The 27,960-nt window shown below is 40.3% G+C and overlaps 1 protein-coding gene across 1 annotated transcript in view; it reads left to right on the top strand.

Annotated features, from left to right (window-relative positions):
- Positions 1 to 22,924, top strand: part of LOC132395141 (alpha-2,8-sialyltransferase 8F-like) — a 150,385-nt gene extending 127,461 nt beyond the window's left edge. The window contains exons 9-10 of the mRNA XM_059971441.1: positions 22,061 to 22,188; positions 22,751 to 22,924. Coding sequence (XP_059827424.1) covers positions 22,061 to 22,188; positions 22,751 to 22,924 — 302 coding nt within the window. The remainder of the gene's footprint in view (positions 1 to 22,060; positions 22,189 to 22,750) is intronic.
- The last annotated feature ends 5,036 nt before the right edge of the window (positions 22,925 to 27,960 follow it).

Here is a 27,960-nt window from a genome sequence, read left to right as displayed (position 1 = left end):
ATTGTTGCTTCCCCCAGGTGGATTGCTCCCCCTCAACTGTACTCAAAATGGAGTAATTTTTGTTGAGGGAGATGGCCACAGTTGTGCTCTCCACTATCTGATGTTCTCCCTTCCCCTCCTGACAGTCACTCCTTTATCTGTCTCCTGTAACCTTGAGGTGACTACTTCCCTGTAGCTCCTGTCTGTCAAACATTCAAAGGGTCAGAGGTCCAATTGAATGTCAGAAAAATGTATATACAATATACATTCTGAAATGCTTTTTCTTCGTAAACATGCACAAGAACAGAGGAGTGCCCCAAAAAATGAATGACAGTACCCCAAGTTACCCCCCCCCCAGCTACCCCCTCCTGCACATAAATGGCAGTGAGCAACAATCACCCCTCCCCCACCGGTATAAAAAAGCATCGGCACACGCCACCAAGCACTCAAGTGAGAGCAAAGTAATAACAAAATCAGAAACTTGCAGTTACCTCAAGGACTTTGCATTTCACCCGGCATTTGACATACCACAGGTTCTCACTTTCCCTAATAAGTTAGAAGGACGTGACTCCATTTTTCCCCAGTGAGTGGGGAGACATAACAAGCAACTCATTGGTTTACAATTTTAAAAGTACATTATATTGCTTTTTTCGAGTTCTGTGCCTGAAGATCGAAATGGTTCCACGTCTTTGGGCACACGGCAGTAGATTTTCCAACTCCACCGATGACATATGTCTCCTGCCGTGACACTGACCCTCAATCTGCCTGTTTCCAGAGCCCCAAGATCTTAGGCTTCTAAATCCAAGCCAGACTCTCAGTCTGAAACCTTGGAGTGCCAAACCATGGCCAGTCCTGAAACCCCGAGAGGGGGTCCCATTCCCATAAAGGACTGAAGTCACCATGTAATTCCAGGTAAAGGTATTCAAAAGAACCCTGAAAGGGGAAAATGAAGACTTTAAAGATAGAAATAGAGCTGTTTTCAAAGGTGCAAGCAAAAAAGTCACTGTTTAGTGCTATCTTGACTTTGCTCCACCTCATTCTTCCTAAAAAGCCAAAGGTCATACCCCTTATAGTACAGCACAGGATGTGCTGTACTATTCTATGTTCTATTCTCTTAAGGGTTAAATTAGAAAAAAAGGAATAAGAAATAAGGAATAAACTTAACTAGTTACCTCATCTATGCCTGTTCTTGCTGAAGCCTGTTGAGCCAAAGCCTTACATCTCTAACTCAGACCACTCTGACAATGACCACACCCACGATAACTACTCGGCTAGAGGGTATCCCTTTTTAATGGAGATTGGATTTTTAAAGCTTTTCGCTAGACTTGCGTGGGAATGCTTCAGCTGCATCTGTGCAGCACTTTAATCAACAACTCCTACTGAAAATACTTGCTGCTCTTTAAAGCTCTTCTCCGGACCTGCACGGGAATGCTTCAACTGCTTCTGCACAGCATTCCAATCAAAGTTCATCAAGTTCATATCCATTGCCTTGCCTTCATCCACTTTCTTGGTAACTGCTTCGAAAAATTCTATCAGATTGGCTAGATGTGACCTACCATGAGCAAGGCCATGCTGATTATCCTTAATCAGTTCATGTCTATCAAAATACTCATATATCTGGTCCCTTCGAATATTTTCCAATAACTTTCCCATAGCTGATGTCAGACTCACCGGCCTATAATTTCCTGATTTGTGTTTAGAGCTGTTTAGAGCTATCCTCCAATCCTCTGGTACCTTTCCTGTCACTAAGGATGTTTTAAATATCTCTGCTAGGGCCCTGGTAGTTTCTGCACTTGCCTTCCATAGAGCGCAAGGGAACACCTTGTCAGAGCCTGGGGATTTATCCACGCTGATTTACCTCAGTGTAGCAACCACCTCCTCCTCGGTAAACTGTACATAGTTCATGAAATTGATGCCACTTTGCCTCACTTTTTCCTCTGAATCCATCTCCCGAGTAAACACAGATGCAAGGAATGCATTTAAGACCTTCCCCCATCTGTTTTGGCTCTACATGTGGATTAAAAATCTGGTCTTTCAGAGGACTCCTCTGCTTGAATCTTCTCAGTAGACCATGGAGACAAATTCTCGACAAGATGTTCTGGACTTGCTGGAGCTGTGAGTACCTCCCAACTCTACAGGCCTGCCGGAAGTGGATGGAAATTGCAGGGATCTACAAGAGGGAGAAGCCATGCTCCTGAGAGACAGTCAAGCCACCTGCAAAGAGTGGCCCATGGCTAGGGTTACTGCTGCCTTCCCTGGAAGGGATGGAAACAATCAGAAGTAGAGGTCAAGACCACAGACCAAGGTTCTGCAAGGACCTCCTTGAAACCTGTCTCAGAAGTTGTGTTGCTCCTCCCCAAAGAAGACTTATGTTAAACATGATAGCAAGGTATCTAGTAGTGACACACAAAGGTCAGGCAGGGAGTGTTCTGCCTTTCAAATAAATGATTTATGTTCTTTTCTATGTGGTCAAGCACATTTACCTTTTATTTTGAAATGAGCAGCTTCAGATCTGTATTAGATTCCCTCCTGTGCATTCAAGACGTCAGAAGTAGGAAAGCACGTCTACAAACTGAAACTAAACAGAAAGGCTTGATACTCATCTCTTTTGGAAATTGCTCCCTCTTGCCCCAAGTCCTGACTCTAGCAAGCCGTCGAAAAGGTTCCACATGGGAGATTGGAGATTGGTATAGGAGCTTGTGACTCAAGGTTCCCAAGGCAAGTGGTAAATTGAATCCAACATTGGGTTGGTATTAGGAAGCAGACAGGTATCTAACTTTCCTGGTCTCACCTACCATGATGTGTTCTTAAAGCTGCAGTCTCCTGATCCAGAGAAAAGAATGGAACCAACCAAAGTGCTCATAAATGAAAGGCAACATGATGACAAGAGAATATCCAGATTTATTTGTAAGGCAACAAAAGTTTCAAAAAAAAAGTAAAAGAAGTGGAGCTAGAAGTGGCGGGCTTGTGTTTGAAGAGCAAATAGTACAAGTGAATAGGAGAATGGAACACACTAGGTATTTCAGAGGTAGATACAGAATTGAAGATATGGGCTGGTGTGTACAGAATAACAAGGAGAGAATATTAAAAATTTAATTGGTGGAATGAAGTATTGTTACTGTCAGAAAAGGTGAAGGCAGGTGCAATGGGAAGATGAAAGCCAAATACTTACTGGAGGCAACAATTCCTTCATTTCAAAACCATCTTCCTATATTCCTCAATTCCAATGACCTTGAACCTAATAAGCCATCTCTGGTTCTCTGTCCACAGATGATGCCTAATCTGTTGAGTGATTCCAATAACTTCCAGTTTTATTAATCATGTGTCATCCTGTACTATGGCCTGGTATGGAAACACCAATGCCTTTGAACAAAAAATCTTATCAAAGGTCCAGAATGTCATGGGTAAAGCCCTCCCAAATTTTGAGTATATCTACATGAAATGCTGTTGTAGGAAAGCAGCATCCATCATCAGAGATCCTCAGCACCCAGTTCATGTTCTTTTCTCGCTGCTGCCATCAGGGAAAAGGTGCAAGAGCCTCAGAGCTCACACCACCAGGTTCACGAACAGTTACTATCCATCAACCACCAGGTTTAACAAAATGGTATTGTTATGAGTGATAAACACCCATCCCCCGCTCCCTGAGAATCATGAACCATTACTGTTGCTATGCTGCTCATGAGAGAGAGAGAGAGAGATGGAAAATATGCAAGAACATCTGCTACAGATAAAAGAGGGGAGGGAGACTGTTGATTTTCTGTATTATGACTTCTACAAGGATTATTTACCTTTAACATTCCTCAGGAGACAGCAGAAGTGGCCTGATTTGATAGACACAGTCATTCAGAGTTGATGGATAGCTGAGACCCCGTGAGCAGGGATAAAAGACAAGTCTGGAGAGACACCCTTCAGACACACCAGTGGACACTGATTGAGTGTTGGAAACCCACAGGAAAGGTGGGGGCATCGGAGACCAAACCAGGCGATCGATCAGTTAAATTCACAGTGATACAGCAGGGCTGGTGGGGACTTCTGTGTGTGTCCACTCATGCCAGAGTGATGAGTCCACCACAGAAGAACAGTCTAGCTGAATGACGGAGGGGTCATACCTGAATGGCCACAATGACACGACGGATTAAGAAAGGAGTAAAAGGTTTGCCTGCCACAGCTATTGCTGTTAATCTCACTCGCTCTCTCCCTCTCTCCAACGATTACAACACAACAACCATAACTACCTCAGCACGCATGAACTGAACTGAATCTTATACTTTTCTATGACAATTCATTTACCCCTAGACAGCGATAGAGCTTGTTTATTATTGCTTATTATTATTCCTACACTTATAGGTTTATTTTTGCTAACCTGTGTTATATGTATATTTGCATTATTGGTATTGTTTTGCTTATTTTACTAATAAACACTTTTGAATACAGTACCGCAAGACTCCAAAGGATTCTTCTGTCTTTGCTGGTCAGACACCCAGTTATGGGGTATGTAACAGTATAACTACACACACTTGCCCATCTATTGAGATGTTCCCACAACCAATAATCTCACATAAGAACTCAATCTTGGTATTTCATGTACCCATTAATTATTGCAATTTTTAAATATTTGTATTTGCATTTGGTTGTCTTCTACACTCTTGTTGATCTTTCATTGAACCTGTTATAGTTACTGTTCTATAGATTTGCTGACTATGCCTGCAGGAGAATGAGTGTCAGGGTTGTATGTGATGATATGTATGTACTCTGATAATACTTACTTTGAATGTTAATATTTCCAGCATCTTAAAGGATAAGAGTTTAAGGAACCATTTATATAAGTTTATAATGGTGCCAGTTCAAGTAGAGAACAGAATAAGCTGCTGGACATGTCATTATCCTTTTGGGTACATATAATTAAATGGTCTAAACACAAAAATTAAGTGCAAAAAAAACTTCTGAAACAGGCTGAATGGGATAGCAGGTCAGTTTAAAATGCACAAAGGAAGAGCTTATCAATAAAGCTAAACCCATGCAGTTATTGAAAAATAACATTCACAACAGATACAATGAAGTTCAGATCAGCAGACAGATGTGTGAGGGAACAAAAACAATTGATTTTTTTTTTATTGATCCTGAGTTCAAATTCCTACTATTCCTTGGCGTCTCTTCAGTGTAAAAGGATTGGATGGGCAGAATTTGTTCAGTGTGTCCAGGAAGGATTCCCAACAAAGAAAGTAGCAGACCAATTAAAAGAAAGGCCAAACTGGATCTGGCACCAAGCAATGAACCTCATCGGGTGACAGATCTCTCAGCTGGTGAGCAATTCGGAAACAGTGAAAACAACTTCTTGACCTTTACAATAACCTTCGAAATGAGATAGGAGCAGATGGTATGAGGAAGTATTTAAATGCAGGGACAATGAATTACGATGCTATTAGGCAGAAACATGGGAGTGTAAATTCGAAATGGATGCAATCAAGTGAATGGACAATAGAAATGTGGAGGTTGTTTAGGGATTACTTGCATCATGATCTGGATAGGTTTGAGCATAAGACCACAAGACCATCTGATATAGGAGCAGTATTAGCCTGCTCCATACTTTCATCATCACCATCCATTTTCCCTCTCAACCCCAATCTCCTGCCTTCTCCCCATGTCCCTTCATACCTTGAACAATCAAGAATCTATCAAACCTTGCCTTAAATATATCCATTCACATCCAGGAATCTATTTTTTTTGAGTAATGTTGATTACCAAGACTCCATAGTCCTCTGGGGCAGATAATGGCAAACAATCAACAAGTGAAGAAGTTTCTCCTCATCTTAGTTGTAAATGGCCCATTCTTCTTCTCAAAGTCTAATCCTTGATTCCTCGGCCAGTGAAAATGTCCTCCCTGTATCCAGTCGTTCAAACCTTGTAAGAATATTTTTGTTCTCTCATTCTTCAGAACTCTGGAGAAATAAGGTAATCTCTGCATTCACTCATCATATGTGAACATAGTGATTGTATCTGATGACATCACCTACTCTGTAAGTAAATAAGTAAATAAAAGAATATCTTTCCGAAGAATCCATCATCTTTACTCTAACCTTAAATATATACTCTTTTCTTTTTGATGCAACTGCCATGGGGAAAACTTTCTATCAAGGGCTTTTATTTTTACCTGTATCAGTTCACTCATCTGTCTCCTTCACTCCAGGGAAAAGAGGTCCTGCGTATCAAATCTCTCCCAATGACTAACAGTCTGATTACGATCCATGCTGCCAGCTCACCTGATTTCCCTGGTGAGCCGGCTCGTCCTCTCCCAGCCCTGCCTCTGTCATCTCTGCCCATTGAACTGGCTTCATTTATTCTCTACACTTGTCTCCTCACCTGCTGCAGTGGCTGCAGTTCTTCCAATTCCCCTGCTAAATTTGCTTATTCCCCACCACCCCATCCCCCCGCCTCTGAGTAGCATGGGCTACTTTAGGCCATTTGATGTGGGATCATTAAGTCTGTATAGCAGCTGATGAGAAAATCAATTAATGTGGGGGACTGATAAATCGGTTTATTATTGTCACGTGGATCAATGATAGTGAAAAGCCTTGTTTCATGTCCAGAACCAGAATCCGAATCAGGTTGAATATCACTGGTATATATCGTGAAATTTGTGGTCATGTCACAGTAGTACATTGTAATACATAATATTAAGATATATAAATTACAAAAGGAAACATATATTTAATAATTACATTCAGTAAGTAGTGCAAATAGAGAACAAAAAAAGTGAGGTAGTGTTCATAGGTTCATGGTCCATTCCAAAATCTGATGGCAGAGGGGAAGAGGGTGATCCTGAAGCATTAAGTATGTGTCTTCAGACTACTCCTGAATGGTAGCGATGAGAAGAGGACCTGTCCTGGGTGATGGGTCCTTAATGATGGATGTTGTCTTTTGAAGCTGTCCTGGATGCTGGCACATATCCATGAGCATGGGAACAATGGGAATATGTAACATAATCATTCAGAATGAAAATTAAATGAAAAGCAGCTGCAGATACTGAAAACCTAAAATACAGATATAGTGGGCTGATACCCATAACAGAGCTGGCTGAGATTACAACTTTCTGCTCCTTTCTTGAATCCTGTGCAGTGGCTCCTCTATTCTGGATGGTAATGTAGCCAGTTAGAAAGCCCTCCATGGTACCCCTGCAGAAACTTACACGTCTTTGGTGACATCTCAACCTCCTAATGGACTAGAGCTGCTGTCATGCCTTCTTTGTAATTTTATCAATATGCTGGGCCCATGACAGATCTTCAGTGATGTTGACACCCAGGAACTTGAAACTGCTCATCCTTTTCACTGCTGATCCCTCGGTAAGGATGGCTGTGTGTTCCCTCAACTTCCACATTCCTGAAATCTACAGTCTAATGGACTTTGAGTGCGAGGTTGTTGTTGCGACACCATTCAACCAGCTGATCTATCTCGCTCCTGTATGACTCATCATCATCTGAAATTCTGCCAATGATAGTTGTGTCATTGACAAACTTCTGGATGGTGTCTGTTATCTTTATAGACCCTTTCATCACATCAGAGCCCTGAGACAGTGCAATGATAGAATGCAGATTAAAGGGTGGTGCAGCCCATTGGGTCAGAATGTCCTGTTCCAAGCTGTACCTCTAAGTAAAATAAAATAACTAGTGTTACAAGCTGAGAAAATGCAGTACTGGCAAACGATAAGCTACTGGCAACCCATAAAAAGGAGGCTGTCAGGTCAAGAGTCCATCCTTGTCATAATAGGACATTGTTGAATAATTCTGCAACCGCAGAGTACAAGCTGTCCAGGGGCCGGATGCTATGTGCTTTTCATCTTTTTTATCTTCTTCTGCAAAGGAGAGGGTAGAAAACAAATGTCAAGAGTGGGGACAATAGTTGAGTGATCAGAAATTAAATGAGTTGTAAGGAATAATATTGAAATAATTCAAGGCAGACTAAAGAAGGAGATGGGGGAAATAATCGGTCTTTCTAAAATCATATTGAAATATATTTTTTAACTTATACTAAATATCTCAAGAGAAAGCTAATCTGAATCTGAACCAAATGTCCAGTTTCTTTTTCTTTCTTTATCCCCTTTGATTAAGAACATTAAGTGTATGGAGACAATTCTTTGGTTAGCTTGATAAATTTCCACAGTATAATTGTTGAATTGTCATGCAGACAACCATTGACAGAGTGTCCTCTACCAGTTCCATCAGACCATGCAGCTTGTTCCAAAACAATCACAGTGATAGTGCACAACTGGAAAGAGGATATTTAGCCCAAAGAGTTAGTAGCCGCACAAGGTGACTGTGGTAACAAGGTGATGTTTCCAGGCAGTCACTGGCTATTCATAGTTTTTATTTGAGGTTCCTTTCAAAGGTCAATGAATGGTCATTGGGTAACAAAGATTATTCTCTCATGATATATAAATGTACTTGAATTCAGGGAGAGAGGCTGTGTGGTTTTGCTAGGACTGCAGAGCACCATAGACTGTGTCAGGTAAGAAATCAAGTAACAGGCGTTGCAGATCAACACTATCTAGTATGTAGATCAAAACATCTATGTGATGTAACACACTAGGCAATACACAGGTCATTTTATGGAATCCTAGTAGCAGCCATAATGGTTTAATTTTATAGCAGATTGTTCTGCAAATCAAATAGCGGTCACTGGGAGACAAGAATGCTTCAATTATTACATGAAGCAATGAAACACTTTGTCATGAGAAATGAGATGGTGCACACACCTGGTATTTTAACATAATCCTTCCCTTGTCTCAACCATGCTGGAAGAACCCACAGTACTCAAAGTGAAGTTATCAAAATATATGGTGGTATGCTGAAAACCATCCAATCTTTCATAGGAGTAAGAAGTTTGCCGATGGCTAAACAGTCAGCGACTGCAGAACAAAAGAAGAGAAACAAAGCATGAAAAGAGGGAGTGTTGCTGGGATAGGAAAGGTCCAATAATATTGGCAACTTTTCTCTGCTTTGGGGTTTGTGAAGAACAATTCTGAATCTAATCCTAAACATAGGTCCACATTGGCACAATCCGTTAGGATAATGTTGAAATCATGGCTGACTTACAGTATGTAAAAAGTAAAAAGTAAAAAAGTAGTAAGGTGAAAAGTAAAAGTGGCAGGGAGGCAAATCCAGGGCAAAAAGCAAAAAGGGCCACTTTTCAACATAATTGTATAAGGGCTAAGAGTGTTGTAAAAACAAGGCTTTGTGTGTCAATGCGAGGAGCATTTGTAACAAGGTGGATGAATTGAATGAGCAGATAGTTATTAATGAATATGATATAGTTGGGATCACAGAGACATGGCTCCAGGGTGACCAAGGATGGGAGCTCAACATCCAGGGATATTCAATATTCAGGAGGGATAGACAGGAAAGAAAAGGAGGTGGGGTAGCATTGCTGGTTAGAGAGGAGATTAACGCAATAGAAAGGAAGGACATTAGCCTGGAGGATGTGAAATCGATATGGGTAGAGCTGCATAACACTAAGGGGCAGAAAACGCTGGTGGGAGTTGTGGACAGGCTACCTAACAGTAGTAGTGAGGTTGGGGATGGCATTAAACAGGAAATTAGAAATGCGTTCAATAAAGGAACAGTAGTTATTATGGGTGACTTCAATCTACATATAGATTTGGAACCAAATTGATAAGGGTGCTGAGGAAGAGGATTTCTTGGAACGTATGCGGGATGATGGTTTCCTGAACCAACATGTCGAGGAACCAACTAGAGAGCAGGCCAATCTAGATTGGGTATTGAGCAATGAGGAAGGGTTAGTTAGCAATCTTGTCGTGCGAGGCCCCTTGGGTAAGAGTGACCATAATATGCTGGAATTCTTCATTAAGATGGAGTGACATAGTTAATTCAGAAGCAAAGGTTCTGAACTTAAAGAAGGGTAACTTTGAAGGTATGAGATGTGAATTAGCTAAGATAGACTGGCAAATGATACTTCAAGGGTTGACGGTGGATATACAATGGCAAGCATTTAAAGATCGCATGGATGAACTACAACAATTGTTCATCCCAGTTTGGCAACAGACTAAACCAGGGAAGGTAGTGCACCCGTGGCTGACAAGGGAAATTAGGGATAGTATCAAGTCCAAAGAAGAAACATATAAATTAGCCAGAAAAGGCAGCACACCTGAGGACTGGGAGAAATTCAGAGACCAGCAGAGGAGGACAAAGGGCTTAATTAGGAAAGGGAAAAAAGATTATGCGATAAAGCTGGCAGAAAACATAAAAACTGACTGTAAAAGCTTTTACAGATATGTGAAAAGAAAAAGATTAGCCAAGACAAATGTAGGTCCCGTACAGTCAGAAACAGGTGAATTGATCGTAGGGAACAAGGACATGGCAGACCAATTCAATAACTACTTTGGTTCTGTCTTCACTAAGGAGGATGTAAAAAATCTTCCGGAAATAGTAGAGGACCAATGGTCTAGTGAGATGGAGGAACTGAGGGAAATGCATGTTAGTAGGGAAGTGGTGTTAGGTAAATTGAAGGGATTAAAGGCAGATAAATCCCCAGGGCCAGATGGTCTGCATCCCAGAGTGCTTAAGGAAGTATCCCAAGAAATAGTGGATGCATTAGTGATAATTTTTCAAAAAACCCTAGATTCTGGATCAGTTCCTGAGGATTGGAGGGTGGCTAATGTAACCCCACTTTTTAAAAAAGGAGGGAGAGAGAAACCGGAGAATTATAGACCGGTTAGTCTGACATTGGTGGTGGGGAAATTGCTAGAGTCGGTTATCAAAGATGTGATAACAGCACATTCGGAAAGAGGTGAAATCATTGGACAAAGTCAGCATGGATTTGTGAAAGGAAAATCATGTCTGACGAATCTTATAGAATGTTTTGAAGATGTAACTAGTAGAGTGGATAGGGAAGAGCCAGTGGATGTGGTATTTTTAGATTTTCAAAAGGCTTTTGACAAGGTCCCACACAGGAGATTAGTCTGCAAACTTAAAGCACACGGTATTGGGGGTATGGTATTGACGTGCATAGAGAATTGGTTGGCAGACAGGAAGCAAAGAGTGGGAGTAAACGAGACCTTTTCAGAATGGCAGGCAGTGGCTAGTGGGGTACCGCAAGACTCAGTGCTGGGACCTCAGTTGCTTACAATATATATTAATGATTTAGATGAGGGAATTAAATGCAGCATCTCCAAGTTTGCAGATGACACAAAGCTGAGGAGGATGCTAAGAGGATGCAGAGTGACTTGGATAGGTTAGGTAAGTGTGCAAATTCATGGCAGATGCAATTTAATGTGGATAAATGTGAGGTTATCCACTTTGGTTGCAAGAACAGGAAAACAGATTATTATCTGAACGGTGGCCGATTAGGAAAAGGGATGGTGCAACGAGACCTTGATGTCATTGTACACCAGTCATTGGAGGTGGGCGTGCAGGTACAGCAGGCTGTGAAAAAGGCAAATGGTATGTTGGCATTCATAGCAAAAGGATTTGAGTACAGGAGCAGAGAGGTTCTACTGCAGTTGTACAAGGCCTTGGTGAGACCACACCTAGAGTATTGAGTGCAGTTTTGGTCCCCTTATCTGAGGTAAGACATTCTTGCCATAGAGGGAGTACAGAGAAGGTTCACCAGATTGATTCCTGGGATGGCAGTACTTTCATATGAAGAAAGATTGGATCGACTAGGCTTATACTCACTGGAATTTAGAAGATTGAGGGGGGATCTTATTGAAACGTATAAAATTCTAAAGGGATTGGACAGGCTAGATGCAGGAAGATTGTTTCCGATGTTGGGGAAGTCCAGAACGAGGGGTCACAGTTTAAGGATAAAGGGGAAGCCTTTTAGGACCGAGATGAGGAAAAACTTCTTCACACAGAGAGTGGTGAATCTGTGGAATTCTCTGCCACAGAAAACAGTTGAGTCCAGTTCATTGGCTATATTTAAGAGGAAGTTAGTTATGGCCCTTGTGACTAAAGGGATCAGGGGGTATGGAGAGAAAGCAGGTACAGGTTTTTGAGTTGGATGATCAGCCATGATCATACTGAATGGCGGTGCAGGCTCGAAGGGCCGAATGGCCTACTCCTGCACCTATTTTCTATGTTTCTATGTTACACCCTATAAAAACCATATAATTCAATATAATGTGTTATGTACCCGTGACACGTGACAGGTGTTGAAGCTATACTGGACTTGAGGTAATGGTCTTGTGATGGTGGAGAGACGTCATTTTCCCGCCAGTAGAGGTCATGTGACAGGTTTTTTTTACAGGGTATAAATGGAGGACCCCTCGCTGTGAGGAGGGGCAGTTCGTGGCTGGATTTGCCATGTTGACTTCATGCCACTGCGTGATTTAATGTTATGATGCAGTTTAGTTGAAAGATGGAGTTTTATTTAATGCCTAAAGTTTAAAAGGTCATTGCCAGCAGTTTCTTTACAACACTGCTAGTTGAGAATCAGTGGAGAGTGAAGATCGGAGTTCGGGAGTTAAAGGATCGAGGAGAATCGATTTCGACGGTGAAACAGGTTCAACCTTGTTTGATCCTCATTCTGAAGGAATTCGTTGACTGTGCTCATGTTAATCCCTGTGAAATAGCAGAAAGGACTGAGTACAGTTTTGTAAAGGAAAGGTCAGTGCCTTTAAGCCGTTTCATTTCATCTTCGTGAATTCTCCATGGGAAAAGTATAGTTCGACTGGGAATTGCAGCAGGACGACATGAAAGAGAATTTAAATCATCTTAAAAAAGTCTCTCCCTTAAATAGACTGTAAGCATTTTGAACTTTTGCAATACTACTTTGAAGAACTGTTTTTGCAACATCACTTTAAGAACTGTTTAAGCTGCTGCACAGCAGCTGAATTCTGGTTACGTGAGTGGTTTGTCTACTTTTAGGGGTTTGTTTTTCAGTGTTTAATAAATGTTTTATTTGTTATAAAAACCCCTGCCTCACTCATATATTTATTGTTGCTGAATCCGTAACAAATGAAATAACCAAAGGAGTGGTTGGTAATATGAAATATAGGGAATAATATTGATAGATAACTACAGCTAGAAAGTGAATAAAATGTATGCCATAAACTGAGTTATAGCTTCAGATTCTGCAGCTCCCAACAAAGCACTTCCTCCCTGTCACAGCAGGTAGGTACAGGAATGTGCACAGTTGCACAATGTACTGAATAGTTACCCTTGGAATTTTGCCATCACAGTGACATGCAAATATTATGGATTACACTTTAAAAGCTTAGGTTACTAAAATCAACAGTTTTTTATTGTAAGTCAACACTTTTCAATTGTTAGCATTGCTTCACTACTGCAACTCTGATCTCATTATTTTGAAGATTAGGAAATAATAATTCCAAAATACTTCTTACAAGTGCAATATTCATGAAACTTTCTTGTTTTGAAATAAGTTTTGAAACATTATTAAGATAGACATTTTAATACAGCCCCTCCCTAGGTATTTCCTCTCTTAAATATGCTATAAAATAATATTATGATGTTGATTATATATGTACAGTTAATAGAATAAAGGGCATGAAACATTACAGTGCAGTCACCCTTTGACCCACAATGTTGTGCCAAACCGATTGAATTAGTAATCAAATGGCCAACTAAACTAATCCGTTCTGCCAACAAAATGTCCATATCCTTACATTTCCCTCATATCCATGTGTCTATCTAAATGTCTCTTAGAAGTCCCTAATGCATCCACCTCTACCACCATCCCAGGCAGCATTTTGCAGACACCCACCACTCTGTGTAGAAAACCTGCCCCTCACATCTCCTTTGAACCTGCCCTCCTCTCACCTTACATGCTTGCCTTCTAGTATTAGAGAATTTAACTCTGAGAAAAAGATACTGTCTACTCTATGCCTTATGACCTATAAACCTACAAAATTGTTCTCTGCAAAATTGAAGAAATGATAGAATTGTAAGAGATTTTAATTCAATGTCACCGATTTTGTTTAGACGGTACCATTTAAAAAACATAAACGCTGCTTCGTTGTTGGAAATGCTGGAATTTTAGCGAACAGCAGATGTGGAACAGAAATAAACCAGGGTGACTTTGTGTTCAGGTAAGATTCAAAATATGGCTTGGAGTTTCTCTAGAAACATTGGCCTTCTGCAGCTGAGCACTTAGTTTGGAAGTTACCCCTCTCTGCAATTTTCTAAGACCTGTCACAAAACCATTGATCAATTTTGTGTTACTGATGACTTAGAACCATAGAACCATAGAACATTACAGCACAGAAACAGGCCTTTTGGCCCTTCTTGGCTGTGCCGAACCATTTTTCTGCCTCGTCCCACTGACCTGCACCTGGACCATATCCCTCCATACACCTCTCATCCATATACTTGTCCAAGATTTTTCTTAATTGTTAAAAGTGAGCCCACATTTACCACTTCATCTGGCAGCTCATTCCACACTCCCACCACTCTGTGTGTGAAGAAGCCCCCCACCAATGCTCCCTTTAAACTTTTCCCCCTTCATCCTTAACACATGCCCTCTGTTTTTTTTTCTCACCTAGCCTCTGTGGAAAAAGCCCGCTTGCATTTCACTTTATCTATACCCATCATAATTTTATATACCTCTATCAAATCCCCCCTCATTCTTCTACGTTCCAGGGAATAAAGTCCTAACCTATTCAACTTTTCTCTGTAACAAACTTTCTCAAGTCCTGGCAACATCCTTGTAAACCTTCTCTGCACTCTTTCAACCTTATTAATATCCTTCCTGTAATTCATGACCAAGTTTTAGTAATTTATTTCTAACTAATTTAAATACAAATTTAATATATATACAAATCAAATATTGTGACATCCAATCCAACCATCATCAAAGAAGTGTGATTGTCAATTTGGATTTATTAATCAATTAAAAATAAAGATAAAGATAAATGTGTGACACTAAATCTTTGGCAGCACACAAATGTTGGCAGAGAAACGGACAGTTAACATTTTGTGTCAAAGACTTTAATCAAGACTGAAAGATAGATGGGAGATACTCAGTAGAAAGGGTAGAGGGAAGCGGTTGAGCAAGAACTAGTCGGTGATAAGTGGATCTATGAGAGGAAGGGTGAAATGCAGATTTGGGAAGGGGGAGTGGATCTGAAATGTCCTCCTTTTTAAGCCTGTGACCTAAATATAGAACACAGAACTCGGTACAGAGCCTTCAGCCCACAATATTTTGCCATCCTTTTAACCTACCTCAAGATCATTCTAAAACTTCCTTCCCACAAAACCTTACATTTTTCAACCATAGTCAACATGGATTCCTCAATGGAAAATCTTGCCTGACAAATCAGTTGGAATTCATTGAAGAAATAACAAGCAAGATAGACAAAGAAGAATCGGTGGATGTTGTGTACCTGGATTTTCACAAGCTTTTGACAATGTGCCGCACATGAGGAGGCTCAACAAGTTAAGAGCCGATGTTATTACAGGAAAGGTGCCAGCATGGATAAAGCCATGGCTGATTGACAGGAGGCACAGTGTGGGGAGAAAGGAAGCCCTTACTGCTGGGCTGCATATGACTAGTTATGTGCCACAGGGATCTGTGTTGGAAGCGATTCTTTTGACATTATATGTCAATGACTTGGATGATAGAATTGATTGTTTTGTGGCAAAGTTTGCAGACAATGAAGATAGATGGTGGGGCAGGCTGTTTTGAGAAAGTACAGAAGCTACAGAAGGTCTTAGACAGATTAGGAGAATGGGTAAGGACATGGCAGATGGAATACTGTGTCGAGTAGTGTATGGTCATGTATGTTGGTAGAAGAAATAAAAGGGCAGACTATTTTTTAAATGGAGAGAAAATTCAAAAATCGAAGGTACAAAGGGACTTGGAAATCCATGTGTAGAATTCTCTAAAGGTTAACTTGCAAGTTGAGTCAGTGGTGAGGAAGGTAAATGTGATCTGAGCATTCATTTTAAGAGGACTAGAATATAAAAGTGAGGATGTAATGTTGAGGCTTTATAAAGCACTGGTAAGGCCACACTTGGAGTATTATGAATTGTTTTTGTGCCCCTTATGTTGGAAAGAATGTGCTGAAATTAGAGAGGTTTCAAAAAAGGGCACAAACTCAGAATAGAGGGGAGTCCATTTTGTCATGGTCCAGTCCATTAACTACTCATTTCAGTTAATTTCCTTTTCCCCATGTTCCACTGGGATTCTTGATTAGGGCACTTGGTCCTCATTCGAACCGGCAGCATATAAACTCCGGCTTTCATCTCCTCACTGCTGGTTTGTCCCCTCAATAGAGTGGCTATGCAAGTGCCAAGACCAATTCAAGTTCTGAGCCACCATGAATAAGGGACCGTCTTCCGAGCTGTTAAGAATAAGGAACCGTCTTCATGAGATTCTCCATGTCAGGATTCGTATTGTCAGTCGTTGGCTGGTTTAATCATCTCGTTCCCAGCTGAGCAGATCCAGCAATTTGCCACTACTCCAAGTTGGGAATTCTGCCTCTTCGTATCTAGCTGAGGATTGCTGGCCGTTTGCCGCACCTCTGAGCCAAGATATGAATCGTCTATCTTTGTTGTTTTTGTCTCTGTGTTCAAAGTTCCAGACTCCGAGTTCCATTCCACTCAACCCAGTCAGGGCTCCGAATTCCAACCCAGTCAGGGCTCCGTGTTCCAGTCCACTCAGAGCTCTGTGTTCCAGTCCAGTCAGAGCTCTGAGTTCCAGACCAGTCGGGGCTCTGTGTTCCAGTCCAGTCATGGCTCCATGTTCCAGTCCACTCAGGGCTCTGAGTTCCAGTTCAGTCAGAGCTCTGAGTTCCAGTCCAGTCATGGCTCTGTGTTCCAGTCCACTCAGGGCTCTGTGTTCCAGTCCAGTCAGGGCTCAGTGTTCCAGTCCAGTCAGGGCTCCATGTTCCAGTCCAGTCAGGGATCTGTGTTCCAGTCCAGTCAGGGCTCTGTGTTCTAGTCCAGTCAGGGCTCCGTGTTCTTGTCCAGTCAGGGCTCTGTGTTCTAGTCCAGTCAGGGCTCCGTGTTCCAGTCCAGTCAGGGCTCTGTGTTCCAGTCCAGTCAGGGCTCTGTGTTCCAGTACAGTCAGGGATCTGTGTTCTAGTCCAGCCAGGGCTCCGTGTTCCAGTCCAGCCAGGGCTCTGAGTTCCATTCCGGTCAGGGGTCTGTGTTCCAGTCCAGTCACGGCTCCATGTTCCAGTCCAGTCAGGGCTCTGAGTTCCAGTCAAGTCAGGGCTCCGTGTTCCCATCCAGTCAGGGCTCTGTGTTCCAGTCCAGTCAGGTCTCTGAGATGCAGTCCGGTCAGGGCTCTGTGTTCCATTCCGGTCAGGGCTCTGTGTTCCAGTCCAGTCACGGCTCCATGTTCCAGTCCGGTCAGGGTTCTGTATTCCAGTCCAGTCAGGGCTCTTTGTTCCATTCCAGTCAGGTCTCTGAGTTCCAGTCCAGTCAGGGCTCTGTGTTCCAGTCCAGTCAGGGCTCTATGTTCCATTCCGGTCAGGGCTCCTTGTTCCAGTCCAGTCAGGGTTCTGTGTTCCAGTCCAGTCATGGCTCTGTGTTCCAGTCCAGTCAGGGCTCTGTGTTCTAGTCCAGTCAGGGCTCTGTGTTCCATTCCAGTCAGGGCTCTGTGTGTCAGTCCACTCAGTGCTCCGAGTTCCAGTCCAGTCAGCGCTCCGAGTTCCTGTCCAGTCAGGGCTCCGAATTCCATTCCACTCAGGGCTCCGTTGTCCAGTCCGGTTGGGGCTCCATCCTCCAGTCCAGTCAGGGCTCCGTGTTCCAGTCCAATGGTTCAACTTAACATCAGAGAATGTACACAGTGTAACAACCTGAAATTCCTTCTCTTTACAGACTTCAATGAAACAGAAAGGAAACAATGAATGAAAGGATCATCAGTTCCTCAAAGACCCTCCGTCCCCCTCCCATGCACAAGCAGTAGCAAAATCATCAACCCTCCTCCCACTTGCTCCAGCAAAAATGCCTCCCCCCTGCCCCCCCATGCAAACAACAGCATACCCTCAAAGAGACCATGATCTAGAGTGCTTTAAAAACTACAGTCCATCCCAGCACTTTGACATCTGAGACAGGCTCTCTCTCACTTGTTAGTGAGAGGGACATATCACTCTTGTAATGAGAGGGGGAGACCAGCAGCTCGCCATTTCACTGTTGCAATCTGCTGCGTCGCTTCTCCAAGCAGTCCCGTGCCCCCCCCCCCCCCACCCCCGCCACTGACTCGAGGACTGACAGGCTCTCACTTATCATCAAAATAGAAAGGGATGGCTCAAATTCAGGGGCTTTTTTTTGATAGTAGCATACACCGCTTGCTATCTCCATATTTCTGTCAGTGACATCAACAAGGACTTGAATCATGCATAGAGTCGCACCCCAGAGGCGCTCATTTTCCAGGGTGCACCTTAAGATACCAAATGCCAGTCTGCATGACGAGTCCGAGACTGAGATTCCACTACCTAAGAAGAACCGTAGTTTGAGTTGCAGTTGTCGATCACGGGCACCAACAGGACCCCAGCCACCTTGAATAGAAAAATGAGCTATTTCATTGATGAACTGGAAGAACTCTCCCAGGTCTGCAAAAGCCTCTGCTGCCGTCTTTTCCAGCTTATCCCATTCCAAAGAAAGGATGTGCTGACGTTGCAGAGAGTTTAAAGGAGGTTCACGAAAATGATTCTGTGATTGGAATATTTGATGGCTCTGGACCTGTACTCACTGGAATTCAGAAGAATAAGAGGACCTCACTGAAACCTAATGAACATTAAAAGGCCTTGATAGAGTGGATGTTTCCAATGGTGCAGGAATCTAAGACCAGAGGACACAGCCTTAGTTTAGAGGGGTGTCCTTTTAGGATGGAGATGAAGAGGAATTCTCAAGGTAGAGAATGGTGAATCTGTGCAATTTGTTGCCACAGGCAGCTGTGGAGGCCAAGTCATTGGGTATATTTAAGACAGAGCGGGATGGATATTTGATTAGTCAGAACATAAAGGAATACAAGGAGAATGCAGGAGAATGGGGCTGAGAGAGAAAATGGATCAGTCATGATGAAATGGTGGAGCAGACATGATGGGTCAAATGGCTCGGTTCTGCTCCTGTGTTGCATGGTCATATGGTCTAGCTAAGTGTCTTTCAAATGTTCCAATTGCTTCTGCCACTAGCATCACCCCTCTCATATCTCCCATTTTTGCCCTGGGAAAGAATTGCTGGCTGTCCACTTTATTATGATTCTTCTCACTTTATACACCCCTAATAAATGGTCTCACATCCTCGTTCGCTCCAAAGAGAAAAGCCCTAGCATGCTTATCCTTTCCTCATAAGACAGGCAGCATTCTGGTAAGTACCCTCTGCACCCTCTCTAAAAACTCCACTTCCTTTCTGTAATGAGGCAACCAGAACAAAGGCTGATAGTATTCGAGAAGTTATTGGTATCCTCCTTTATGGGGACAGATCCAAATCTTGTATTTAATCAATAATCCATTTATTTGGTTTTGATTATCATTTCCATCATTTCACTTATCCTGCATTTAGTATTGTTTTAGCTTGTAGTATCTCAGTGCACTTTTGTAATGAAATAATCTTTCTGGAAGGTATGTAAGACAAATGGATGGTTGTAGATGGTTTGCATTCTCCATGACTAGTTTTGTTCCAAAGGGATCTGTTCTGGAATCCCTACTCTTTGTGATTTTTATAAATGACATGGATGAAGAAGTAGAAGTTTGCTGATGACACAAAGGTTAGGGGCATTGTGGATAATCTGGAGTGTTGTCAGAGGTTAGAGCAGGACATAAATAGGATGCATAATTGGGCTGAGAAGTGGCATATGGAGTTCAACCCAGATAAGTGTGAAGTGATTCATTTTAGGAATTCAATTTTGAAGAGAGAATATAGTATGAAAGGAAAGACTTAAAGCTGCTGTGCAGGCTGACAGTGTTGTTAAGAAGGTGTATGGTCTGTTGGCATTCATCAACTGTGGGATTGAGTTCAAGAGCCGTGAAGTAATGATGCAGCTACGTAAGACCTTGGCAGTCCTGCCAAAGGGTTGTGCCCTGAAATTCAACTGTACTTTTCTCTATAGAAGCTGCCTTGCCTGCTGAGTTCCTCCAGCATTTTGTGTATGTTGCTCAATACAGGAAGGATGTAGATACTATAGAAAGAGTGCAGAGGAGATTTTCAAGAATGTTGCCTGGACTGGAGAGTGCCTTATGAAAATAGGTTGAGTGAACTTGGATTTTCTCCTTGGAGCAACCAAATATGAGAGGTGACCTGATAGAGGTGGGTAAGGTGATGAGAGGCATTGATCGTGTGGATAGTCAGAGGCTTTTTCCCAGGGCTGAAATGGCTAACATGAGGGGGCATTGTTTTAAGCTTCTTGGAAGTAGGTACGGAGGGGATGTGAGGGTAAGTTTTTCACACAGAGTGGTGAGTGCGTGGAATGCACTGCCAGTGATAGTGGTGGAGGCAGATACAAAAGGGTCTTTTAAGAGACTCTTAGATAGATACATGGAGCTTAGCAAAATAGAGGGCTATGCAGCAGACAAATTCTAGGCAGTTTCTAGAGTAGTTTACATGGTCGGCAATACATTCTGGGCTGAAGGGCCTGTAATGTGCTGTAGATTTCCAGTTCTATGTTCTATGAGTCCTGTGGAACACTATTAGTCATCGGCAACCAATCAAAAAAGACTCCCTATATTTCCTCTCTGGCCCTAGCATCTAACTTCTTCTTTAACACTCTACTTTCTGACCCAGTGTTCTGATTCCCATCCCCCTGCCAAACTAGTTTAAACCCTCCTGAGTAGTACTAGCAAACCTCTTCGCCAGGAGGTTAATTGCAGTTTAGTTACAACACCAAATTAGGTGCACCTCATGTACAGGTTACCTCTGCCCCAGAAGAGGGTCCAATGATCCAAAAACCTGAGACACTGTCCCCTGCACTGTCTCCTCAGATACTCATTCATCTGTACTATCATCCTATTCCTCCGTTGACTTGCACATGGTTTTGAAGCTTGGTTATTAATCCTGAAGGAAAGATGTCGTTGAATGCTATTTTGTAATTGATAAACAGAAGATTGGCGTATGTCTTGTGGTTGTGTTGGTGGTCCAAAGATTCCTTCCACTGTTGACCTGTTGTGGTATGTCAATTGCAGTGGGTCAAAGTTCTTGATTGGGCAGGAGATAATTCTAGTCAAAACCAATCTCTCGTAGCACTTTATTACAGGGGATTTGAGTGCTACTGGATGATACTGGGTCAGTAGAAATGTCACCTTACTTCAAGGAGGACTTGAACACATCTTTAAATTGTTCTCTCTTTTTATTTCTTCTGGAAGAGAGCTCAGAATGTCACGTTTAGCAGTCTGATGCAGTCACATCAATTTTGAATGACAAATTTAGGGGAATTTAGCTGCATATATAAATTGTTTAATTTTAAACAGAAAATAAGAATCAACATTTCTTTGATGGCTTTTCTCAGTATCAATGTCATACAAAACATGAAAGTGGATTGGGAAAACCAGGACAGTAATGGACCTCATGATAGAGAATCTGTAGAATATCTAAGGGATGGCTTTTTAGAACAGGTTGTTGTTGAGCCCACTAGGGGATTGGCTGTGCTGGATTGGGTGTTGTGCAATGATCCGGAGGGGCAAAGGTTCAAAAGTTCAAAGGTCGAATTTAATGTCAAAAGTTGGAGGCTTTTCTGTTGGATTGGTAAACAAACGTTAATTTCAGATGGCATTTCACTCTGCACCAACAGATAAGAACATCAGGAAAATGAGGGTAGAAGTTGAGTTTTCCAAACTATGAGTCAGGATGTGGTAAATCAAGAGAGTAGGAAAATCATCAGCCACTAGGTGACAGGAGAGTCACATATTTAAGCTCTGACACAACGCTCAATATGGCATTAAACCAAAACCAACATTTAAAAAAAAATGAATTTTCACTCTTCAGTTCGTCTTACTTCTTTAATTTCGGAAATTCTCCTTTTGCTTATTTTTTAGTGTACCTCTTTAGGGGTACTTCCATATGTTTTCTTAACCTTATTTTATTTTCCAGTTAAAGAACAACACAGTATAAGCTGTTCAGCCCACAATATTCTGTTGACCTTTTAATCTAAGATCAAACCTTTTAAGGTTTGATCGAGAGACGACTGTGCAAGCACGTGGACGTCAGCGAGTTAGACCAGCATGAAGAGTTTAAAAGGAGACAGCTTTATAAAGTGGGCTCCGGAGGAGCGGGCAACAGTGTAGAGGGAGTCAGAGTAGGAGGGCTTTGGCTCAACGGGGCTTTGGTGATAATGGGTCAAGCTGAGGTAGGTTACCTGTGAAGAATAAGAACAGGAAGGATGAGGCCAGTGTTCTGTACTGGGTGCCAGATGTGAGAAGTCCGGGAGACCCCCAGCCTTCTGGAAGGCCATAGCTGTATCAGGTGTGTTGAGCTACACCTCCTTAGGGACTGCATTAGTGAATTGGAGATGCAGCTCGATGACCTTCGTCTGATCAGAGAAAGTGAAGAGGTGATAGAGAGGATCGAGGTCACCAGGAGACACTAATGGAGTGAGTACTGTTTCAGATTCGCTCCATAACCTTTACTTTTCTTAACCTATGATCACCCTTATTTAACTTACTTTTACCTACACCAAAAGATTCTTGCTACTTTTTTGGACTTATCTTTAAGAGTGTACTGTGAGTTTCGAAGAAATGAGTACAGAAATGGCTTTGAGATCTAAAGGGCAAGACCCTGGGAAAGATTCTAACAGCAACGGAAAGAAAAAAAAGACCGATCCTAAGCGTACTGAATTGACTTATGATATGTTATTGGAGCTTTTAAATGAAAAATTTGAAGAACAACGACTAACTTTAAAACAAGATCTAAAGGCTTTCCAGGATTCTATGGATAAGACCGATTCAGTAGTTAAACAGCAGCAAGCTCTAATCGCAACTTTGCAAGAGGACGCTCGGAAGCGAGACTTGATAATCGAAAAACTGGAGCAGTAATTATCTTTGACGATTAAACAGGTGGAAACACTTAAAGCCAAGAGTGTTGACTTTGAAAATCGGTCCAGAAGACAGAACTTACGCATACTTGGTCTACCGGACGGTATTGAACAAGGGGACCCCTCGAAGTACTTTGCTCAACTTTTAAAGGATGCGTTCCCTTCTGTATTCCCAGACAGTCCTCCGTTACTCAATCGCGCTCACAGAATTATGCGCCGATCATTAAGTTCTTCATCTAAACCACCTGTTGTAATTGTTCGATTTCATTATGTGCATGTCAAAGAGCAACTTATTCGTGTGGCTCGGCGTTTAGGGATGGTTAAAATCAAAGATTTCGAGTTTAGATTAGTGGAGGATTTTAGCCCAGAAGTAATGAAGGCAAGGCTTCTTTTTAAACCTCTGATGTCCGAATGTTATGAGAAAAATCTAAAACCAGCGATTTTATACCCTGCGAATCTCACCTCTGAATGCACCACGGCGTGTTTTTCTCTCCACATCTGAAGCTCGAAGCTTTCTGGATGAGAATTATCCTACTGCTTTGGACTCTTGTTTTTAATAAATGAGTGATTTTGATCGTTATAAGATAGTTTTGGTTTCCAAAACCAGATTTTGTTTCTGGCTATTGGTGTAGGTTTATTCTATATTTTATATTCTAATTAAAGTTTTCTTTCGACATATTAATCTTCTTATTTTACTTAATTTAACCACTGTACTTTGTTTTTGGTCATTATTATTAACCCTTTAAAGGTGATTTCTTTTTAACGGTTTGATATATATCCTTTTCATTTTTTGTGTGACTAAGATGGCGGTTTCCTCTCTCAAATATTTCTTGCTTTTTTTTATTTTGCCATTTTTTTTCTCTCGTCTTCTTCCTATAATGCATTTCTTATCACATTTTAACTTTTTTTTATTTGGGTTTTAACCCGATTTATAAGTTACTAGTGTTTATATTCTTTTTGGGTTTTTTTACTAGCAATTATATTAAGAAGTTTGTTTTAATATAGTGATAATTACTTTTTTGGAGTTTGGGTGGATCTTTTTTTCTCTCCTTTATATATTTGGAGTTGCCTTCTGCTGACACGGGGGTAGATTTAGTATCATTCTTTTTTTTCCCAGCCTTCTCCAGGCTCCGGATGGGCTTTTTCTTCATGGGTGGGGGTGGGGGTTTCTTTTCTAAATCTATTGTTCTTTTTACCAGTTTTTTTTTAGTTTTTTTCATTTGGGCTGATTTTAAACTAATAAAATGTCCACAATGTCATCACTTCCAGGTCCGCCCCTTATTTTTGTTCCTCTTCCGGGTGCATGAGTTCATAATTTGGTTAACTCTTTATATACCAAAGGGTCGATTTTAGAAATATAGCTCAGACCATTAATTTTGTCTCTTGGAATACTAATGGCTTAAACCATCCGATTAAATGGAAAAAGATTTTCAAAGTATTCCAAAGACTGAACGCACATATTACTTTTGTACAAGAAACTCATGTGAAGAAAGAGGATATTCAATGTTCTTTTAGGTTTTGGAGGGGTCAACGGTACCATTCGAATTCGAATGCCAAAGTAAAGGGAGTTTCAATTTTTATTGACTCCTCTATTATATTTGTCCAACACGATATTATTTCAGATCCGAATGGTAGATTTTTGTTAATTACTAGGTTACTTTTTAACAAAAAGGTTGCCATGGTTAATGTTTATGCTCCAAATATGGATTATCCCAATTTTTTAAGTCCTTATTTACTTCTCTACCTAATCTAAATGAATATATGTTAATAATGGGTGGTGACTTTAATTGTTGTTTAAATCCTTTGCTGGACAGATCTATATCCACTCAGACTTTACCTAATAAGTCAGCCACTTATATTAATTCTTTTTTGACTGATAATGGAATTTTTGATATTTGAAGATTTCGGCATTCTAAGGACAAAGAGTTTTCATTTTTCTCGCATGTTTATCATTCCTACTCGAGAATTGATTATTTTTTATTGACTTTCATTTTATTCCATCTGTAATTGGTTGTAATTATGATATTATAGCCATCTCTGATCATGCTCCATTGAAACTGACTATTAAATTTATGGATACAACTTCTAGTGTTAAGCAATGGCGATTTGATTCTACTTTACTGCAAGATCCGGATTTCATTAAATTTATGAAGGAACAGATTGATTTCTTCTTTTCAACTAATTCCACGGATGATATTTCGTGCGGAACACTTTGGGACACTTTTAAAGCTTATATACCTGAACAGATTATCTCCTATTCCGTTGGTTTGAGAAAACGTATTAAGAAGGAAACTCCTTTATTAGTTGATAAAATTAAAGAAATTGACAAGAAATGTTTGACTGCTCCTAGTAAGGAGCTTTACAAACAAAGGGTTGAACTTCAAATGGAACACAGTTTATTACTTTCATCTTCGATTGAAAATCAATTAATGAAAATCGGATCTGGTTTTTATATACATAGTGATATATCAGGTAAACTGTTAGCTAATCAATTGAAGAATGCTTTGGTTAAACATCAAATTATTAAGATTCGTCAACTGAATGGTGAATTGACAGTTAACCATGATGAGATAAACAAATCTTTTCAAGATTTTTATACCTCCCTGTATCATTCTGAATTCCCTCATGATCATAATACCATGTATGATTTCCTTGGGAAATTGAATTTTCCAAAATTATCATCAGATGATCTTTCAATATTAGAAACTCCTATTACAGATGCAGAAATTAAAAGGGTTATTTCCTCTCTGAATTCTGGGAAAGCACCAGGTCCAGATGGGTATATAGTGGAACTTTTTAAGTGTTTTTCCTCTACTCTTTCTCCTTGTTTATGCTGGGTTTATGAAGAAGCAATTAGATTGGGTAAACTGCCACAATCTTTTTATAGAGCTTCCATTTCTTTAATATTAAAAAAAGATAAAGACCCTACTGACTGTGCATCCTATAGACCAATATCCTTATTGAATGTAGATTACAAGATCTTTTCCAAGTTACTGGCATCCAGGCTGGAGAAGGTATTACCTCAAATTATCTCGGAAGATCAAACTAGTTTTATTAAAAAAATCTCTATTCTTTTTTCAATATTAGGAGATTATTGAATATTGTTTATACTCCTTCACATAGCACCTCAGAATGTGTCATTTCATTAGATGCGGAGAAAGCATTTGATAGAGTTGAATGGCCATACTTATTTACCGTGCTTGAGAAGTTTAATTTTAGTCTGACATTCATTTCTTGGATTAAACTGATATATCATACTCCAGTAGCTTTGGTTTTTACTAACAATCAAAGATCTCCCTTTTTTCATTTATTTCGGGTTACTAGACAGGGCTGTCCTCTTAGTCCATTATTATTTGATATTGCTTTAGAACCTTTGGCAATTGCTATTAGAGAATCACCGAACATTTTTGGCATTACTCGTGGGATAGATATACATAAGTTATCATTATACACAGATAATTTATTATTATTTATTTCTGATCCTGAGAAATCCATTCCTGCAGTTATATCATTGTTGGCTCAATTTAGTAATTTTTCCAGGTATAAATTAAATCTTAATAAGAGTGAATTGTTTCCTTTAAATAGACAGGTTCCAATTTATGGAAATTTACCCTTTAAATTAGTTAATGACTCTTTTATATACTTAGGGATTAAAATTACAAAAAATTATAAGGAGTTATTTAAGGTTAATTTTTTACCCTTAATTGATCAGATTAAATGTTTGTTCACTAAATGATCACCATTATCTTTATCTCTGATAGGTTGGATTAATGCTATTAAGATGATTATTTTACCCAAGTTTTTATATATATTTCAAGCGGTACCAATTTTTATTCCGAAATCTTTTTTTGCTAATGTTGATTCAAAAATTTCCTCATATATATGGCAGAATAAAAATCCTAGATTGATTGGCATTGCCTAATTTTAGATTTTATTATTGGGCAGTTAATATCCGATATTTGATATGTTGGTTAAAAGATTGGGATATATCTTTTAGCCCTCATTGGGTGAACCTGCAAATCAAATCTGTACAAGGATTTTCATTGGTTTTTATTTTAGGGTCTTCTCTTCCCTTTGCTCTTTCTAAATTGCAGAAATGAATTGACAATCCGATAGTTAAACATACTTTACATATATGGTTTCAATTTCGGAATTTTTTTGGGTTGAATCAGTTTGTTTTAACTATTCCTATTGTATCCAATTTCTTTTTTTTATCCTACTATTATAGACCAAGCTTATTCAGCTTGGAAGACTAAAGGATAACTACGATTTTCCGATTTATTTTTGGATAATTGTTTCATGTCTTTTGAACAATTATCTAATAAATATAATTTGCCTAGATTTCACCTTTTTAGATATTTACAGATTAGGAATTTCTTAAATACTGTACTTCCTACCTTTCCAAATCTTGAGTCTTTGGGTATTTTGGAGAATTTGTTAGAACTAAATCCTTCTCAGAAAGGTGTAATATCAAAACTCTACAATATAATTATGAAAATACGTTCAGAGCCCTTCTTTAAGATTAAAAATGATTGGGAAAGAGAACTTAACCTTACTATCCCTATTGAGAATTGGGATAAAATTCTTCAAATAGTCAATTTATCATCTATATGTGCTAAACATTCATTAATACAGTTTAAAGTTGTGCACAGGGCTCATATGTCCAAGGATAAATTGGCTCGTTTTTATTCCCATATAAATCCTATTTGTGACAGATGTCATTCTGAGATAGCATCTTTAACTCATATGTTTTGGTAATGTCCGCTTTTGAAAAAATATTGGAAAGACATTTTTGATATTATTTCCAGAGTATTGAACATTGATTTACAACCTCATCCTATTATTGCAATTTTTGGTTTACAAATGATGGACTCACTCCATTTATCTTCTTCTGCTTGTCGAATTATTGCATTTCTTACTTTAATGGCTAGAAGATCTATTTTGTTGAATTGGAAAGAAATTAAACCCCCTACCATATTTCATTGGCTTTCTCAAACTATGTTATGTCTAAATTTGGAGAAAATTAGAAGTGTTGTA

This window comes from Hypanus sabinus, chromosome 6 (assembly GCF_030144855.1).
Source record: "Hypanus sabinus isolate sHypSab1 chromosome 6, sHypSab1.hap1, whole genome shotgun sequence".
Classification (NCBI taxonomy): Eukaryota; Metazoa; Chordata; class Chondrichthyes; order Myliobatiformes; family Dasyatidae; genus Hypanus; species Hypanus sabinus.
This window is presented reverse-complemented; position numbering and strand designations above follow the sequence as displayed.